Source organism: Acanthaster planci, linkage group LG03 (assembly GCF_054643075.1).
Source record: "Acanthaster planci isolate LZ-2023a linkage group LG03, COTS_SCS, whole genome shotgun sequence".
NCBI classification, from domain to species: Eukaryota; Metazoa; Echinodermata; class Asteroidea; order Valvatida; family Acanthasteridae; genus Acanthaster; species Acanthaster planci.
In genome coordinates, this window is record NC_141779.1 from 3,753,690 (window position 1) to 3,774,177 (window position 20,488).

General features: G+C 42.7%; 2 protein-coding genes across 2 annotated transcripts; one reads left to right on the forward strand and one right to left on the reverse strand.

Moving 5' to 3' along the window:
- Positions 1-24: 24 nt before the first annotated feature.
- LOC110986945 (uncharacterized) lies at positions 25-19,317 on the reverse strand. The gene is made up of 3 exons (XM_022249298.2): positions 18,561-19,317; positions 15,286-15,571; positions 25-992 (listed from the first exon to the last, which is right to left on the reverse strand). The coding sequence occupies exons 1-3, from the start codon at positions 18,819-18,821 to the stop codon at positions 958-960; spliced, it is 582 nt and encodes a 193-aa protein (XP_022104990.2). The 5' UTR covers positions 18,822-19,317; the 3' UTR covers positions 25-957.
- On the forward strand, positions 10,458-13,359 carry LOC147799565 (metabotropic glutamate receptor 8-like). Its single transcript, XM_087133958.1, has 2 exons — positions 10,458-12,539; positions 12,871-13,359. Exons 1-2 carry the CDS (start codon positions 10,458-10,460, stop codon positions 13,357-13,359), a joined length of 2,571 nt encoding a protein of 856 aa, XP_086990084.1.
- Positions 19,318-20,488: the final 1,171 nt, after the last annotated feature.

A 20,488-nucleotide genomic window follows, 5' to 3' on the forward strand; every position in this document is an offset into this window, starting at 1 on the left:
CGAGTCAACTCGGGACAGAGGCACTGACAATAACAAACTGAAACCATTTTATTATCTGGAAAATATTTCAGCTACAGAATAAGATTTAAACAATCATAAAATCACACCAACTCCGAAAAATATTAAATAAATATTGGGCCTATTATACGAGTCGCTATCGGGTTTTCCGTTGGAACTGCACAGAACAGCATAATATCCACCTCGAGAAGAAGCATCCACTCATCGGTTGAAAAAAGCCATGTTGGTCGGGAGTATTCATGTTGTTGGTAGCGATGCGACAGGAACGCGTGCATTTCATAGTCGTTCGTGAACCACCGAAGTTCTGTTCCGACCAAAGGAGCCTCTGTTGATCAGAAAATTGCGCCCTCTCTTGGTCCAGATCGAGGCTCATATCCTTAATTTCTCTCCATCTACATGACTTAAAAATAAAGTCTGTCGTTGTCTCGAATTGGGGAGAACATTGTGTGCTGTCCAAGTCCCATCAACACCATCCAGTCCTCGAGCACGGTCTAGAGCGGATCCAGGAGTTGGGGTGGGGGTGGCCGGGTCAGCTCCCTGCTCTGACACCCCCCTCCAAAAAAAAACCAGTAAATAAAATGAAATGAAAAATGAAATTAAATCAGATCCTACAAGGTTGCTTATGGTATTGCATCAATATAATATTGTAATGCATTATTTAGGTGTCCGGCTGACCGTAAAAATTCCTGGATCCGCCCCTGATGATGATTAATTGTTATATCCTACTGCTGTGGATATGCAGTCACAGTTTTGCTTGTCAAATGGACGTCCTTGACAGCCAATAAATGAAGCAAGCTACATTGACATTTCATGCTTAACTGGTTAACGATTGTGCAGTAGACTGTCATGTGTTGTACGTCGATATTGTACATTGGCTGTAGGCTTCTTCGGTCACACGAGCTTGAATAACAGGTGTTCAGTGCCAAGTTCGGGACGATGTCAGATGAAGATAGGACACGACATGCTGAACACGTCTGTGGCAGAGAAAATAAAGTAAAACATTGGTGAACGTGAAGTTTTCCTACGGACTAATCCGATTAGACGCCATACCCGCGGTGGCACCACACTCACGCACATTCTCCAGCTTGACGCGAGCGTAAATGTGACAAGTCACGAAACCCTATCCGGTTCGTGGCTTCGTCACAAAGGCATGTTCCCATTGGACGATCGCTGAAGTTGCTCGTAAACTTCCGGTTCCATGGTTCCATGTAAACTGCGATCAACGCATGTAACTCTATGTGCAGAGGACGTGGTTTAAACTGAAGTGACCTCTCACTTACGAAGAGGAATGTAAGGCGCGCGTACTACTTGTCCACGAGCGTTGTGCCAACGAAGTAATGGCTTCTTATTCCTGGTTGTCGAATTAAACTAAACTAACCTTATGTCCTGTGTTTAAAAGCACTGTTGGCCTCTGCGTATGTGTGGCCAGAGTTCGTTTGAAAGGTCACCATTGGTTGGCATTAACAGTTTTGCCTTAATTAAAATACTGAAAACAGTGGTTGGTAGCTGTGCTAGTCTGATAACAGCACTGGAAAATGATACCTTGCCTGACGATGTTCACTTCATTGCATCCGATGAAGTAGTTGTTGCTACGAAAGCTTATGCAAAGTTTTACCTTAGTTCTTTATCAAAGTGCAACGTATGATTTTTCCATTGTTGCCTCAAAATAGGCATTAGATCCATAAAGAGCGAAGCACTTTTTTTGTACCACTTTGTGAATTCTATTTCTGTATTTGTACTGACGTAGCTATCAGTTGCTGTACAACAGTTCTGCGATTGGAACTTGGGGAATTGGGATGGTTGAAATGAAGATATTGCCCAGCTGTAGAAATTCGAAAAGCTGCGGGGGGGGAGGGGGAGCTGGATACCAAATCCAAACAGCGGACTGAAGAAAGCTTCTACAAATTTGCACCCCTCCCCTTTTTCAGTACTGCTGAAATGCTACTGATTATACTCAAACTCAAAAAGAAGGAAAGCGGGCAAACCATTTTGAGTGTGTAAATTTGCACCCCCCCTTTCAGTACTGCTGAAATGCTACTGATTATACTCAAACTCAAAAAGAAGGAAAGCGGGCAAACCATTTTGCGTGTGTAAATTTGCACTTTCCCCCCTTTTTCAGTACTGCTGAAATGCTACTGTATAATTTTTGTTTCTTTGGAAGGTCGATAAATACCTCAAAATTAGCCTTGTTTTCTCACCACGAAAAAGTGGGGGTGATCCAAGAGCCCTTAAGCTTTCCCCTCCGGTCAAAACGTGGGAATAAATACCGCCGATTCTCCCGCGATTTACACCCCATATGCATCCATCAAGGTGGGTTGACGAGGCCTATCAGAAGATGACTATTAAGGACACTCACTAGTCTCGTTTCAGACCGGTATTCAACAGTCGCGCTGAAGCACGAAGACGATTCAGGGTGACAACCCGTGCAGAACGTCGAAAGAGTGACGGTTGCAGTCATTCGGAACAACTCTGAAAAGGCTTTAAATTGGTTTTTGACGTCGCTCTTTTCACGATCTCAGCTCAAGGCAATTTGTGCCAAAGTGTGGTGATTAGGAAATGTGACCTAAAGAATTCCACAACCATCGCAGTGGCCTTATCATAACATACATTAAGGAATGCAGGCCCTGTGAATGATGTGACTGCGATATTCATTGAAATTCTGTTCCACAGTGTGAAAATGACTGACATAACTCGCTGGGGGCCTCGTCACATTGGAAGCACTCAAGAGCTTTACAACATTTTATAGCCTATACCCTTGGTTATTTCTCCTTTTCTGTACGATACGTGATTTTTTCATCAATATAGCCTTAGTTTTGCTTGCCAGCTTTCATGTTTATTTCATGGGCATATGCTCACACAAACTGAAGCGAGAAAGGAGCAAGAAACGAGTTGTCTGTGTGTGGGGGTGGGTCGCCAGTATATATGCTGTAAGGCTTGAATAGTGGAGATTCACAATACAGTGCGCCACCAAGAGGATACCACGGACAGGTCATTTTGTAGGCGTTTGGGCTCAACCGATTCACCGTTTTGAAATCGTTCGATTCCGTCTTTCTTCTCCTCTTTTTCAGACAATAATTTTCCGGACCATTTTTTCTACATGCTACAACGCCGCGAACTTGAACCTTTAATTGGTATGAACATTAACCCTGATCCCAAAGTATGACGTCATTATGACTTCATCAGGTGTCAATTACAAGCAATTAAAATGTGTGATTTAACGCTTAATGTTTAAAAATGTTTTTAAAAATCCGTATTAAATCAACTGTAAAGTACCTCATATTGCTCTATGCGGCAAGTGATAAACATTTAGGTCCACGTCTTGATCTTTTGTCGTTTACGGAATTCAGGCGACCGCTGCTTCCGGCCGAAACCAGAGGTGCCTTATTGTTTAAACTGATAAAGGATATGCTGGGTTTTTTTTTAGTTGTCCTGCATATGGTTCCTTGGCAGAGAGGAAACTTCACTCTTTTGAGTGGTTTCATAAGAGCCTCAGTCTTTTTGAGGGTCAGGTTTTTCACTCGATTGCCCAACTTTTTCAAGAGTAACGCTTCTCATGCTTCGGATAGCACTGATGTGCACGTATGGCTGCATGTGACATTGAGGCTGGCGTCAGCGACACACATCATGTCATCATTTGGGACCACCCATGACCAAGGAAAGTAGTTGCACAGACTGAAATTGAAATTTGAAATGAAAACCTTGAAGTAAATGGTGCTCCTTGTTATTTGTTCGGTGTTTGGCTGAATGGGAGGGCTAGCCGCGATGGGAATAGAATGCTGCTACTACAATGTACTGCAATGCCACAGATATAGCTGCAAAATGTCAAAGACGTCAGTGAGGAAATGAGCCAATTCTACTCAGGGACCACACTGTAGATATGTCAACTGCCAATCAACAATAATGCTGTCACAATCGTCAATTAACTTTTCAATGACAGGAGTGCCAAAATCAGAAGACTATCAGAGGCTAATAATGAAACTGCACCTATTAATTATCACATCCATACGTATTACTGAAGAGATTCACTGATTTGAAAATTACCCATCAGGCAGTAAAACAAAAATGTGTCCGGAGCAGTAATGCATGGAAAAGAGTAGATGAACTACATTGTAAGTTGTCCCTTTGAGGAGCTTAAAGATTCACAGATCATTGGCAAGAACATCATGGTTATTTTAGATAATGTATTTTGATTCAGCCCATTTGAAATATTTAATCACAGCCATTCCACTTGGTAAGTATCCAACTTAGTGCACGAGCCCAATTGGCAATCTTCCCACCAAGCCGCAACTTCTTGGATCTAGTCACAGACACGGTCACAGAACAAGGGTTTCAGGGCAGTAAATAGGCCCCAAATTGCCTGCCAAACAACGATTTACATAACGCCTAGCCGATTTATACCATCTTGATTTAAATCAGCGATTGAAATCGCAATTGAATCCAAAATGATTCGTTAAATATCACTGATATACATCAATATTGAAATCAAAATTGCGATATGCTTCTCAACTTGGGGGGAGGTTATCTTTGGATAGAAAAATCCTCAAAAGTCATCGCTTTAGCCGTTGTAGAAATGGACAAGAAAATTAAGGATGAGGATATGAGCTTTAATGGATGTTTCCTTGAAGACTTGTAGAGGAACCTGAGACTATTTTGCCTGATTTATTTATTCATCACAGTTGTCTGCGGCAGCCGATTGACTGGATTGCAACCAAAGGTCTGTGGATTGACTGCAAGCAATGCGCTGTCTTTTCAGAACGTGCATGTTATGTTTTAACAAGTCCTGCCGCGAAATCTGTTTTTCTACACAAAAAGAAATACACAGACGGAAGAAACAAAAATTTGTCCAGTTCTTTTAGGACGGATAAAGTTTCAGACTCCTGAGAGATTTTTATGACTTTTTTGTTATTCGCGGAAAAGGGAACAGTTGAATGTGTGAAGGACAAAGCAAACTGAAAGAGGGGTTTGAAGACAATGGGATGTCTTTCCCTGGAAACGAAATGGCATAACATTCAAATATTTTCGCTCCACTGCTCTTATAACGATGACGTCACTTGAAAAAACAATCGCAGTAGCCATGGGTTTCTCGAAGAAATGTAGACAAATTGGTAAGTGGCGTGAATGTTTTCGGCATTACTTGATGGCTGGCGTTGTCATGGGGACTAAATGACCCCCAAGGACACTCTTTCTACAAATACCACGTTTTCACCAGTTTAACTGTCACCGGGGAAGCTTAAATTTTACAGCAATGAATTTTTCTTTGACAATTTTTCGGCAACTGTAGCCTACACTCTTCTTCAGCGTACAAATATTATTTTATATTCCTAATGTATTTAAAATATTGTATTTAAAAATTTCTTTTTCAAATATTCAATATTACCCTATAAGGCTTTCTTTCCTGGACAACTGAGGGGGCTACTGCTGTCATAAAGGCAAGGGAAGACGTGGTCCAGTAAATGTCGGAATTGCGAGCCCACAATGTACTCATTGAAAACATCTTTAAGAAAGGGTAGCTTGCAAATAAAAAATTAATTCAACGGTATCGTTTATGCAATAAACCAATGTAACATTAAATTTTTCTTCCCAGGATGACACCACAGCTGTGGAAAGCATTTTAGTCAAAATAACAAAAAGAAGGCCAAACAGAATTTAAGACGGTAAAACAAATACTGGAAGGAGTTTAAATTAACCGCATTTCCAAGACCCTTCTCAATTGTTTTCCTAGTGCTTGTCTCAATTGTTACTTAGTCTTACCTTTAGAATTTCAAGCTTGCTCGTGGAGTTCAAATTTTCAGCCACGTGTTAACCAAATGTCCATATATTCATCGGACTAATAAGAAAAAAACCCTCACTTTATGTCCATCCAATACGACCCAAAGTATCTTGCCAAAATTCGCTTTGTTTCGACCAACCTTAATTTCCTGCGAATTTCAAAGATCCAATAATCTTTCCTTCACCAATCATTGATATTCGGACAAACACGCAGCATTGAACTTCACATTTATTTATTATCATCACTGTTACTTTGGCTACTGACAGAGAGCTCAAAAACCTACAACCAGTGTGTGGCTTATGCGCATGCGCCTCCTTAACCCTATCGCCCAGTGCTCCTTTATTTTTCTTGTAATATCACAAGATCTATCAGAGATTACTTTGACAGTCTGCTGTTACTTTGGAGATTAGAGGCAGACAGAGCGCTGCCGTGCAAAGGAGTGTCATGCTGACTTATGTTTAGTTTAACAGAGACTTTGTATTAAACTCCACGTTTTGAAATTTTACTCTAGCGGGGAAGTTGCGGTGAACGCTTCAAACAACTGTTTCTCTCAATTACGGTGAGTAATTTTCAACCTTTACATTCTCATTGGAACGTTTTACTTTCGAAAATTGACTCAATCGAGACTTTGCTTAAGTGGCGGACGATCCTTAACCTGTCAGCCTGTTGTCTGCGTGTCTTTGTAAATATTCACATTTTGTGCAACAAAATTGCATTCCAAAAAGTCAGGTATTGTGTTTGTTGCAGGGAAAATGCACCTCGTTCTAAGGAACGTGATGTCGGTGCTCACATACAATGATCATGCGAAGAGGAACAGTTCTCTGGTATATAGAAAAAGTTGGCCTAAGCCACTTTTCTTGTAATTGGAGTGATTTAATTTTCTTTTTACCTTGTCCACTCACTATTTTCCTCCACTGTACAATGCAACACTTGTATGAAACAGCGAGAAAACGTGTTTTGGCTCAAAAGGCATGCCTTTCCAATCCTCTTACTTCTAAAATTATCTGCTTCATGGTATTCACAATTTTGACACATCGTCAACCGATACACTGGGTTGACTCATGCAAACGGTAAAAAATTAGAACCAAACGATCACGATTAGATGAGAAACAATTAGAGCTCAAACTAAGAAAGAAAGAGCGTTGCTTCAGTTACTAAGGGGAGTTAAGTGTAGTTCCAAAAAGAAAATCTTCAGTGGGGGGCAGAATTGTTTTGGGGTGGAGAAGGCTTTACATCTGTTGCCTTTTAAAAACTTTCTGTTAGGGTCGAAACGGCAGGCTCTCTGACGCTTTTGGTTGGTCACCGTAGCCAGCAAGCAGTTTGTGAGCTTTGTACACAATTTTTGGAAAAAAAGTCACATGAAATAGTCCCCAGACCTTGTACGTTTCTTGTAAATTGCTTCTCTCTTTTTGGAGGGTAGGGAGGGAAAATTGCCCCCTCTCCCCCGATCATCCAATGGTTTGGGTCTCACGCTGTGAGGTTACTGCGTTGCTGTAGCCCTAACATTAGAGAGAAGTCCTTTGCCAGTGTCAGCGAGTGTATTGTCTCCAGTTGACATTCAAGTCCATTATCACACTCAGTTCCATTACCTCGAAGCTCGAGGGCGGCTTCTCAATTCAATTCGAATTATACGGCAGTGCGCTCTGTCGTTCGCGCCATCGTGAACCAAAATAGATGGTGACCATGTGTTAATGAATAATTAAACATACCGATTTTTAACATTCGACGAGGGACCGTCAATGGCTATGCCATGGTGATTCGGCATCATTGCGGAGAAACTGTCTACGCATTAATTGTTGTACATAGCCAAATCGTTAGTTCTCGGGTTTGTGAGCATGACTAGAGCGCCGTTTCGATGGCTGCGATGGAATTTGATTCTGTGTCGTTGGATAATTTTCATACCTTTAAATCTTACTTTTGGTTTGACATCTTTGACTTTCTTATTTTAAACTGAAGTACTGGAGTAAATTGACATATTGTGCTGAATCGCTGACCATCTTTGTCTTCGTTTGGTGAGTGTTTTCGGGACTTTCGTCAAGAAATACACATTTGTATACTGTGTCGTTCGTACACATGTAGTGGGCTTCTTATTTTACCCTGAGGCGACTTTTGTACTGCGTGGTGTGTCTACTTATTTCCGATAAACATGAGGTATGCTCGTCACGCTATAATTCTGTCTGCGCTGCTTGGAGTTGGTCCTTCCGAGCCAGCACATCTTTTCGGATACTGGGGTTTCGTACCATTAACAGTGTCGTATTGAGACGTGGGAACTGTCCAATTCCACTGGATTGCATCATTTACTATCACCACGGTCGGTGACTGGGTAAGAGGGGGGCTCGACATACCTGGCAGTGCCTAGCTATGATCCCCCGAAAGAACTGTGTACATGCATGGTACATGGATGTACACATGGCTCCCTCATATTCAGAATAGCGTGTTCGTAATTTTGGCCGTCTTCGCTCAAATGCTTACGGGAATGGGACTCTGTATCAGCCTATTGCGGGCACGTAGCATTGCAGTAACAGGGTGTTCCAGACCAGTGCTTCCAGGCTTTGGAACAATCTTTCATTGTAAAGGCTGCTGCTTCCTACAAGGCGTTTTATTTTTCTTTTAAAACGTGTTTTTGGTCTTTTCCGCATGAATAATCGAAAGACCCCATACTTTTTTCTTTGTTAAACATTTTCGACATTTTGTGGGATTGTACAACATCCTGACACAGGTTTATGCAGAGGGCGCCTCAAAAGAAATTGTTACTATTATTAGTCACAATCGTTTAATTTAGATTAACTTGAGAATTTAGTTTGAATTATTTATTTTCCACCACGGTATGTTTTCCGACAGACAGCCATCCCGACCGAGAGACAGACAGGCAGACAGACAGGCAGACAGACAGGCAGACAGACAGACAGACAGACAGACAGACAGACAGACAGACAGACAGACAGACAGACAGACAGACAGGCAATATTCCGCAGGTAACTGACAGCCAACTTCTTCCCCTCAGACGTGTGTTGATAAAACCTCATTTAGACAACTTCCCATATTTTTCGATCATGTAAAAAAGTACCTCCCATATTTTTCGATCATGAAAAGACATTTTCGATTTAGAATGAATTGTTCTGATTAAATATGAAGAACTAAAACAGTACATTCTTTCTCGATGTTTAGATTGTTACTCTAACAAATATACTGTTCACTTAATTGATTCTATAAACTTATTTCGATTATTCCTCTGAATGTATTTGTAATTGCAATGCCAGCATGCTGGAACCATTAGGCCTAAATCCCAACCAACTTTGCTTGATTACACAATAAACAAAAATTTCCGTCCTGTGCTCGACCGACGGTTTATAAGACGCACAAAGGCGCTTTTCAATATGCACGTCAGCACTTGCGGTAAGCGGTGCGTATTCGTCGAAATCGCTCTACTGGCGATTTGGATCGCCGAGTGCAACGCACACATATGTTGGGTTACATTAACGGAGTCGATTTTTTTGTCAGCGAAAGTGAAACGCATGAACGCATCGTGTACGCAACGCACCATCAAAACGTAGGCCTACAGATGGACAGGCTCCTTAATTTATTTAAAATGATGAACACACATCGCGAAAAAGCTCCAAGTGAGACTATGCTTGCAAGTATAGCGCCAAATTTTGTACGTGGAATTTACAAATATGTTTGTATAAATTTAAATACCATTACCAGTCCTTTAAATTCGGGATCCATTATATATCCCGTTACATCTGGCGTATGGTTTTGTAAATGTATAACACATTTGTCGATTTCCAAGAGTGATTAACTAATGTCAAACAAATCTAAATAGTTTGAAGTCAATTTCAATGATATACCCCTTCCAAATTTACTCTAGGTCAGGTGTAACAGGGGCAGAAAAATGACACGCGTCGGACCCCATATTTCTGGAGTGGCTGAATTAAAATATCTGTTTCGGGAAATGCAATGCATTCTTAACATCATGAGATTAAGAACGAATCAAACCTGTATCGGTTCCGGTCCTAAATTTCCACAATAAAATTGTGGAGGTGTGCAAACTTCTATTTTTTTTCAATTAATTACTTTAACTTTGAAAACTTGCTCAGGATTTTCAACTTTCACTTGATAATAATTATTATTAAATTGTATTTTCTAAGAAAATACAATGTGTAAGGGATGTTGACAAGACGAGATGTCTGGCTTACTTACAGGTAACAATGCGATTGTGTAAAACAATACAAGCGATTCAAAACAGTGCGCCTCCAAGGGTTTGCAACGAGTTGGCCAATCACATTGCGCGAAATCTGTCGATCCTTTCCAAACACGCATTGGGTCGCCAGATTTAGCTAATTATGATTGGACACTGCGTTGCAAACTTTTGCAGGCGCACTATTGTGAATCGCCCATGTTCTTTCCTTTCTTCGCTCCATCTTAGTGCCTTTCGTAGGTATTTCATTTATTAATTTAGCAATTTTTTGGGTTACAGGGAAGGTCATGACTGGACTGAAGCAACAAGAGGTGACTGATACTGTGTAGACGCAAACGTATACTTGCCCGTCTGCAGTTGCCTCGGAATTAAACTTCTACGCGATTTGGTGCCTGTTCGGGTGTCGGGATGAAATCATTACGCGCCATTTAACATCCTGGTGTGTTTTTACTTCCGTGCAAGTAAAAAAGAATGGGTCCAAAGCTTGGTCGCATTTCCATCGTAGTTTGGTGCAACTTTGCGTTCGTGTTTGGTCTGGTAGCTTGCGTGAATGAGTTCTCCTTACCCAACAATCAGTGCGACGTCTACCGCCAACCGGGAGACCTTGTTCTTGGGGGCATGTTCACGGTTGCCCGCAGCTCTGAGTTCTCGTGTGACTTCACCGATGACGAGATTTCGTTGGGCATGCTTTTACCGGAGGCCATGGCCTTTGCCATTGGCCAGGTCAACAAGAGAGATGACCTCCTCCCAAACATCTCACTAGGATTCGAGATCTGGGATTCTGGATGGAAGGAAGACATAGCCGTGAGTGTGGCTTTGTCGTTTGTAAACGATTCATCCTGCGATATCGGATTGAAGTCGCCAGTAGACAAGGTGGTCGGTATAGTTGGACCCGATTCTAGTGCAACTAGCGTCATTGTCAGTAAAATCACCCAACCTTATAAGCTCCCAGTGATATCCCACTGGGCCACCAGTAATGAGCTTTCCAACAAGGCTCGCTTCCCGTACTTTCTCCGCACCGTGCCGCCGGATCAGCTGCAGGCCGGCGCTATCGTGGACCTCTTGTTACACTTCAGCTGGCACTACATCGCTGTCATCTACACGGTGGATAGCTACGGTCTCCACGGCGCCCGGCAACTGATCACACAGGCCGAGGAAGGCGGGATCTGTGTAGCCATGTCCGCTCCGCTGTCTGAACTGGACGCCGAGCGGGATATGGAAGAAATCGTGCTGACGCTGAAGGGACTGAGTTCCGTCCGGGTCGTGGTTGTCTTCGCGGCCGGGGCACTGCCCTACAAGTTCCTGAAGCAGGTGTCAAAGACGGCTTTCCCGTACAAGCTAACTTGGATTGCTAGTGACGGATGGGGTTACTCACTGGCAGACTACAACCAAGAGCAGCTCGTGGCTGGGGGTATCTTCGTCCGACTGAACAATCCCAGGCAGCCAGCCTTCGAAGAGTACCTCAACTCAGTTGATCCGAGACAAGCGAAGGCCGCTGGGAAGTGGTTCACTCGGTACTGGAGGAAGAAGCTTGCTTCTAACTGCTCGGAGACACTCCCCATGGAGGTCTGTGCTGATCCTCTGCCTGACGGCTTCTCTGCTGAGTATAACGTCGCAGGTCCGATAGACGCCGTGAATGTATTTGCTCACGGTCTCCACTCATTGCTGATGGAGGCTTGCCCTCCATCGAGAAACGCGTGGAACTGCTCCCTGACCCGGGCCCAAATTAAAGGGGAAGATTTACGAAAACACCTGCTGCACGTCAACTTCACGGGAACTGCGGGGCCGTTACACTTGAACCAAAACGGAGACCCTGATGGAGTGTATATCTTGAAAAACCTTCAGTACAACGATGGGAGATACAGCTTCGAAGACATCGGCAAGTGGGACTCTAGGAAGAAGCACAATAGACTTGAGGTGGACCGTGAGAGGATCCAATGGCTTGGATGGATGTCGCAGAATCCTGAGATTCCCCGGTCACTTTGTCGCCAAGAATGTTCAGTAGGATACATAGTTGTTCCCCTGGAACAGAAGTGCTGTTGGGGGTGCCAGAGATGTGACGACAACGCGATCGTTAAGAACGGGGATGAGTGTGTAGCGTGCCCAAAGACCCATTGGCCGAATGATGCATATGATGCCTGTGTTCCCATCAGGCCATTGACCGTGAACCTCACAGATCCGCTTATCACAGGTATCTTCATTCTGACCTGTTTGGGAATCATTCTGTCATGCCTCACGATGGTGGGTATGGTGTATTATCGCCAGAGCCGGCTGGTGAAGGCTACAAGTAGGGAGCTAAGCGGCATCAACCTCCTTGGCCTGACGACGGCCTTCCTGGCTATTATCCCACTTCTGCAACCACCAACGAGACTGACGTGCGCGGCGTCCGAAGCTCTGATCTCTGTGTGTTTCACCACAACATATGCACCCACGTTGCTCAAGGTCAACCGGATCTACCGGATCTTCAGAGCTGGAAGGAGGATGGTAAGGCCTCCGCGATTCGTCGGACCAGCCCAGCTTGTTGCCACTGCAGCTATACTGATCCTGATTCAGGTAAGCACGTTATTGCCTACACTAAGCTCTGTAACCCAATTTTACACTCATTAAAGGGATTTTAGGTGGAATTAGCATGACGTTTCTACAGGCTGTTAAGCAGTGTCATGGTATTGAACCCTAGATTTGAGTCCATAGCCGTTTTGCAGACAAATGTAATAGTTTGACAAGCATAGTAACCCTATCTCGAGCTGTGTGTGTAACATTTTGCGTCCGCACTCGTTCAATGTAGGCTTTTCACTGAAGAATCAGTGAAGGACCTGCTTGCTATAGTTTTTGACAATGACTGGTATTGACTATACTACCGTCTGTTTTTCTTTGGTGATCTCAGCTCATCGCCGTGTTCATTGTCGGTGTCATAGACTCAGCCCAGCCAGCCCTCCTGTACACCTCTCCACCCAGCGATCACATCGAGCTGTACTGCTTGTTCAGTGGGGCATTCCCAGGCTTCTGTGGCTACAACCTCCTCATCGTTCTGCTGTGTTGCTACTTCGCTTTCCGGGCCCGGAAAGTTCCAGACAATTACAACGAGTCCAAATTCATCGGCGTCAGCGTGTACTCCACGCTCGTCTTGTGCCTTGCCGCCGTGCCGGTTTACACCACGGCCTCAGAGGCCCGGCAGAAGATAGCCGTCTTGTCGGTGGCCGTTCTAGCCAATTCATTCCTCACCATTTTTTTCGTTTATTTCCCCAAACTGTTCGCTGTTCGGTTCCGATCCACCGCTCAGGTTGAGGAAGGCGACATCCCCAGCACCGCAGCGGGGTCACAACACCGATCCATGATGCCAAGCAACCCACGGCTGTTCACGGTCGTCCAATAAATGAAGCAAATTTGCGTTCAGGTGGAACGAGTTGACCGTGCAGCACTTAACGTGAGCGCGTGCGCAAATTACATCCTATTGGTCGGAGAGGAATGTACCGATAACGCGCGCGTAACACCTGCGTGCGAACAGGAAGGCACCGCTAGCGTAAATGGCGTTTAATTCTGGTTGCTGGATAGTTTATAAATAATCCCCACATACGTAGGAAGTTCGTCTTTTAACCCTAAACATAATTAATAGTTACGCATATCGTGTAAGCCGCGTGCTTCTCTCCGCAGACAGAGTGGACATGTCCACGCAATGTGCTAATTCTAATTTGCTAGTAATTTACTTTCCTGATGACCAACTTGACCAGTGAGCACGATGAGTATAAACAGAGCAGCTTTCCCACACAAGCACCGTTTCAACATTCAACTGTGAAAGACAACATCGTTTGCCAAAACGGAACTCTCTCAAAACATAAATCAGGCGGTGTTGATAAAAAAGCCCATTAGACCTAAAGTTCCAATAAGTTCACAACTACTTTAGTGTGTTGTAGGGATATTGCCAGGTTTGTTTCAACATCGCATTAGAATGGCACATATTGAAGAACACGGTTTGACACTGCTGATATTTTTACCACTAATTAGGTTGTTCTTTGCTTTTAAGACTGACTATTAAATAAGTACGCTTTACATTGCGTTATGTGGCACTATCTCGTTAAAGTTGTAAATTTACCGAAGTACGGTCACTTTTTGTTTCTTATACTGCCCTTTTTTAGCCAGTAGAGATCCCTTTCGACACTACGTGGTTATCACTAAGGTTCGCTGGCTTAAACGGAGAACGGGTGTCTGTTCAGATTGTTGTTGCAGGGATATAAATTTAGTGTTAACATCTGCAGTCAAAAAAGGACTAAAAAATCAGTCAGCTCAGGTGAGGACAACAAAGTCAACATCTTTTCCAGCCGACCCGATTTTTGTCCACCGGAATATCGTGGTAAATAATGTTCAATTTTGGCGAGGTGCGCCAAACTTCGTTATTATGCGAAACTCCGCAGTTATCAAATTTGATTTTCGCATTATAGAAAATCTGCTGAGCTCTGCTACTGCATTACGCGAACAGGTCAGAAATACTACACTGTACACATGCCGTGTTTTGAAACAAAGATTCCTCAATTTCAGACCTGAACTCAAACTTAAAATGCCATTGCGGTTGTCACTAGCGGCAGTAACTTCACTAAACGAGACATGCTGTGGGCGCCTTCAATGAGAACCACCTTTCACTCTGTCAAAATGCAGTTTAGAATTATCTTCCACAAGAGTTGAGATTTGACAACGTATGACGCAATATATATGCACGCACGTACTTTGTCACCTGAAAGAACAATGATTCTATATAAGCGGCAGTTTCTTTGTTGTAACTCGTGACAAATTCAGCAGAAGGCACGCACTGACAACAAGACGTTACGCCGTTGGTCCGAGCAAAATCACGCACTGTGTTTCAGTGCAGTCACTTGCAAACAGTCATTCGTGCATACATTTGAATGAAAGATGTCCAGTTGTTTACTTTTTGCTTTGTTTGCTTTGATGTTTTTTTCCTAGGACCAGGAGTATCCTTAAACGGCACTGAAGGCATCGTGATGGTTTTTACGGAGTTGTTTTTGTTGTGTTTGTTCATTGTACACGCACAATACGTAGTGTTTAGCGAAGAATTTTTCTCAGTTTTTCCTGATCTACTGTAGGAAAACATTGCCAATGGCCATCGAAACTGCGCTTGTATTCACTTGCTGTCTTAAAAGAAAAAGGTATACACTGATAATGTTTTAAGTCTGGTTAAAAGGCCTTAGCGAGTTGCAACTGTTTCCCAGATTTTGAGAATCGAGAGCCTACTTGCACGGGGCAGACGGGAGTTTAATTTGTGTGAAGTAAAGAGGGCGCTAGTTCTTACCCTCGACATCTGACTCGTCGAACTCGAGTGTGCCGGTGACGCCGCAGTGCAGGGCTTCAGGGTCGCTCCCCCTCCGCCGCCGCAGCGGCGACAATCGACTGACAATGTCCCGGATGTCCAGGTGCCCGGATTGTGTGAGGAGGTCAGCCACCTCGTCAGCCATGATAGGTGCCTCCTGCTGGTTGCTTGGAGACCGGTCCTGAGCGTTGCCATAGAGATCGTTTATCATTGCATAGATACGTAGGAGCTGTCGCAGTAACAACTGGTCCTGCATCCGCATAGCCTTCTGTGTAATAGAACCATTTTCGGACAGGTTAAAAAGGCCTTTTCCAATTCCGTCAAGTAAATTTTATCAAAATATTCATTAAGAATTTCACACTGCAACATTATCAATTTCTGGAAAATATATCTGCTAGCTTTTCCAAAACCTCTGGAGCTGTTTTCTAGCGAATCAACATTTTTATCCCCCGTCTTCCTTTATTCCCAATTCTTTCTCCTGAGCTGTTCTAAATTGTTTTCCACGGGTAAAGGCCTCCTTGCCCTCCACTTCGCGACGCCCAATTCTGTCTCCTTGTTTTAATTTGGTTTGGGCGAATATTTGTTGATTGTTTTTCGAAAGCAAGATTTAGCAATCTCACTTTGCTAAATATGACAAAGTGGATGTTTTCCCGCAGGATCTGTTGTTGGTACCGAGTTATTGAGCTTATAAATGTCTCGCTCCACCTGTGTACCAAGCGTCGAGGGTGCTTAATACCTCCTTCAAACCTCACGTCCAGGCACATGTATAGAAAGCACACACCAATGAGTCTATGAATTTTACAGGCTAAAAAAATGAGATCGCACGATTGACCCGCGCTATTCACACCTGCATGTCAGGTGACTGGAGAAATATCGATTGGACCAAACGCTCACCTCTGTGTCCACATCATTTAAATTATGCCCGTTTGTTCATTGTTATATAACGCGAAAGGAATATTAAACAAGGTTATTTTACTGATTTATCAAATGAAAAGAGATGTGTTACTTCAGTGGAGCAGGATTTCTGCGGTCACATATACTATCCAGTCAATGTGTTCATGAGGTATCACAAAAGCACCATTTCTTGCAGCCAATGTGCACGGCTAGACCCATAAAAATATGCAAGCCACTTAAGCCTGCCTAGTTTAAAAAGAACCAAATACGATTGATAAATTAAAGTGCAGGCACGATAAATTGGTTTGGTACTGATAAATTCCCGAGGCAGTGTCATAAATAATTTGTAGAGTGTAAGCCGTGTGCAAACAACAGAAGGATTGAGGGTCTTTTTTCTGATCTCCCAAAAGGTCAAGTGGGACGACAAAAGATTACGGTGCATGCACCTCGACAACAAGCTGTTAAATGTAACACATCGTTTATGCATTTTGCCCTGTAGGTGGGATCCATATCACACACAGTGGGTCCACTGAGTACGAATTTACCATGCATGTTTAACAATCCGTCTTTAGTGAAGCATGTAGTTTATGGGTATTTTACGACAGCAGTGAACTTTTTAATTGATTGTAATATAACTTCAAGTTCATGTGATGTTCTTTCGGGGGAAAAAACAGTCCACCCCATATTGAAAAGATATGGTCCCTGAGTCAGTATGCACTGCCTGATGTTTCTGCATTAGAATGAGGTCACATGAATATGTATTATTGTACAATAAAATATATCTGGTATCTTGTTTTAGAGTACTGTATTCTGTAAAGTATTGTAACTATAGCTTACATATTCGTTGTGATTGCCAATAATTTACTAGCTGACCAACTGCAGTCTTTATGACTTTTACGAGTAGACTATGTACTCTTCGGTTTGAAGTGGTCTTTAACGAAGGTAGTCCAAAGGAGCTCTCACGTGAAAATGGCATACAAGAAAAAGGATCGAAGCATCGAAGTTATTAAGAAAACTCGCTGGAATCATATTAATGTGATGTCAGACAGGTTCAGATGGCCATCATCTCCATGATAACCGTTCACCTAAATGACGACATTGTCAGTAATTTTGTGAAACTGCAGCGGGTACCAAACCTTTATACACTCCACCATGGGGAATAGTCGCTTTCGTCTCCCCAGATATCGTGAAATATGGAATTGCAATTGGCGGAGTCAAGTTTCGGCCTTCTGCCAGGACCAACCCGCCATTTTCATATCTCATTTCCTTCACTGACGCTTCCTGAGCTTCGCTTGTGAAATCCCATTGTCGAAACAATGCCATCACGAACAATGACACTATCGCTTATGAAACTGACTTGTCCTTACAAAAATGAGTCACGGCGGGAAGGTCTGTCCATCAGGCCATAACGACTTTCTCTTCTGCTAAAAAAAGAACTCGTATTTATTTTCCTTATAATTTCCTTGTTTCTCAGTTTGCTGAATCTACATTAAAGGCTGCCTTACAATCTGAGCGAACACTATAATATTTTTTCAAACTTAAAACAGTCAATTTTTTTTACTATTTCAATTTATTACTTAGCTGAAATGCCTCACAATACGCTTCAACATTTAACAGAAGGAAAAGAGAGTCTAGGTTTATAAAACACCCGTCCCCGCGTCGATATGCATGAATATTAATTAACTAAGGCACGCTAGAACAGCATTATAAACCCGTTAACACATTAATAGGCTGATCTCGCAAAACCTCTTCGCTTTTATGAATTTATGGGCGCCAGAATCATGTTTCTTTTAACGACTGTCATTTTATCGATGGCATTCCAATCTGTTGAAATCAATAATGCATCCAAGCACATGTGTATGCCTTTGATAGTTGCCCTATGGTGATCCCAGTTTTCATTAATATGTATGCTTTCTGCAGGTGTTGTAAATTGTTGTTAGGCACAATAAAATACCCGAGAGTGCACAACATACTGTTTCATTTTGTTAATCTTTGCTCCTCTTCTTGAACTGTGAATTCTGGGTGTCTTGACTTACCTCCCAAGAATCTCACGTCTAAATGTTATCAAACCAGTAAAGCTTTATAATTTTTCTAATTGTTATCAACCTGATAACTGGTACTGAACGTCTAAGCGTTTTATCAACTTTGGGGAGAGTTTTTACAAAAGTGTAATCAGTTGATATTTTGACCAAAGTTGCCCACGACGTTGGAAAGATGTACTCATTTTTAGGATCTATGTCCATCATGGAATTAAGTTACATTTTCAAGTACAAATGTGTAAAAGTATATCATGATCATCTAGGTCCAAAGATTGCAGACAAATCAGCGATAGAAATGAATTGTATATGTATATTTATACCCACCAGTTCTCTTCGCAGCATTTTCAATTGGCAAGAGACCCTCTCTTCAGTGCTGCTACAGGTTTGCACCAGAAATTCATGTTCCTGCCTCAGTTCCTTGCCCGTGGTGAGGCTGGGGATGGCCCTGCCTCCTGCACACCACACTCCCTTCCTGGGGTGCGGCATGGTAGAGGAATACTTGATCGGCGGTACGGTGCCCATCTTCTTTACGGGAGACTCGGGCTTGTTGTTATTCACGTTGACGGGTGCCAGACTTTGCTCCATCTTCACAGAGCATGCATCTGATCGGCATTCATTTTACACACAACACTATCTCCGATTGATACAATTGCATTTACAGATGCATAGGCTACTCACGTCTGTTCCCAGTTGGATCCACAACAGCTTGTGACCGACTACGTTGCACGCATGTAGCCCGGGCCTACCTGTTGCTATTTCGGTTTTACAATATTGACACTGCATTCCAATACCATGTCCATGTGAGTGTCAGCCTCATTTCGCGCTATTATCACTGTACATTGAATCATGGAAGATGAGAGCAGCGTGTATACAAAGTAATCAATAATGAGATAAGTACAGGGGGGCGACACCCCTATGTAAACACACGATCGGAAACGGGAACAGATGCAAGACTGTATACACAGAAACGCTGAGGAGAATACAGTACATGAGTCCTAGGCCAGCAGATATACTGCTTGACATACTCTAGCACGTTAATGTGGTACATGTACATGCAGCATAATGAAGCAGTCCTCATCAATTACGAGTTCCTGTATATGCATACAGTATCGATATCAAAGGTAACCGTTCGAATGCAAGGTGGAGGCCTGCGCATTGCGCTCTCATTAATCTACAGTGCAGGCTCCTTTGTTTTCATCTCGGAGAATCTAAAACCGACTTATGTGAATAAAAAGGCAAATTTGATATTTCTCTCTTGTTTGAAAAATAAAAGATAAAATCTGATAAATAAAAGACGACCTTTTGAGAGCAATTATTTATATCCTGCGGTTTTTCTTCTTGTTTACTTTTCATATTTCCAGTGTCAATAAAAAGTGATGCAGATCTTTCTTTTGGACCTAGACCTATCCCGTACTGCTAGGTTTTCCCTCAAAATGTACTTTCTCTTCATTACATATTAATTGCAGTTTTTTTTATTAACTATTTAGGCCCGAGACAGTTCCTATGATATAATTGGTCAAGAGCCCGTCACGTGGCCGGTCTTAAACAGTGAAAAAACGCTGGCTGTCGGGGGGACATACCATTACAGGGCCGGGGTTGAACAAGCGAAGTAAAATTAGTGGACAAAATCGTTGGAAATATATAATTTTTAACTCACAAGGCAATAAATGTGAGCGTGGTCAGTCTCAAACGTTTGTTGAGACCGCCATAGGAGAAAGGATTCTGATTTAATGTCCCTCACTTTTGACTCAGCACCACTTGCCCAGTCCACAGCGCACTGGCGCGTCGTGCTGTCACATTGTCGCATGATGATAGTAAAACGCGCGTTTAACCTTTTTCACTTTTAGTTCCTATAGGATAGGGCAATTTGTGGAAAAAATATCATTAATTTTATTTTTGTCTTTTGCAGCACAGCTGAGGATATCCAAAAATGGTGCCGTGAAGTTGTCTAGCCGGATATACCTTTCAGCTGAAAAAGATTCATTTTTAAAACCGGCTTTAAAACCTGAAATCATATTTTGGGCCTGTGCGCCCTCCAATATTGTCCTGGTGTTGGCTATTTCTGCTCTTGGATAGGAGTTGCAAACAGGGTTAAACACGGTTGGTTCCAATTCCATTTATTTCGACGGTATCCGTGAATATGTGAGAGAAAAAATGTTGCTATAGGCCTACTCAAGATTGATTTGAATAAACAATGTGCTGAATATATTGCACATAATTGAGTAAAAAGTAAGAATCAGTTAGACAGGGGA

Coding starts and splice junctions, on each gene's coding strand:
- LOC147799565 (XM_087133958.1), top strand. CDS start 10,458: ATGGGTCCAAAGCTTGGTCGCATTTCCATCGTAGTTTGGTGCAACTTT. Junction 12,540..12,870: donor CTATACTGATCCTGATTCAG/GTAAGCACGTTA, acceptor TGGTGATCTCAG/CTCATCGCCGTGTTCATTGT.
- LOC110986945 (XM_022249298.2), bottom strand. CDS start 18,821: ATGGAGCAAAGTCTGGCACCCGTCAACGTGAATAACAACAAGCCCGAG. Junction 15,572..18,560: donor AAATGCTGCGAAGAGAACTG/GTGGGTATAAAT, acceptor TCTATTACACAG/AAGGCTATGCGGATGCAGGA. Junction 993..15,285: donor CGACGAGTCAGATGTCGAGG/GTAAGAACTAGC, acceptor TCTCTGCCACAG/ACGTGTTCAGCATGTCGTGT.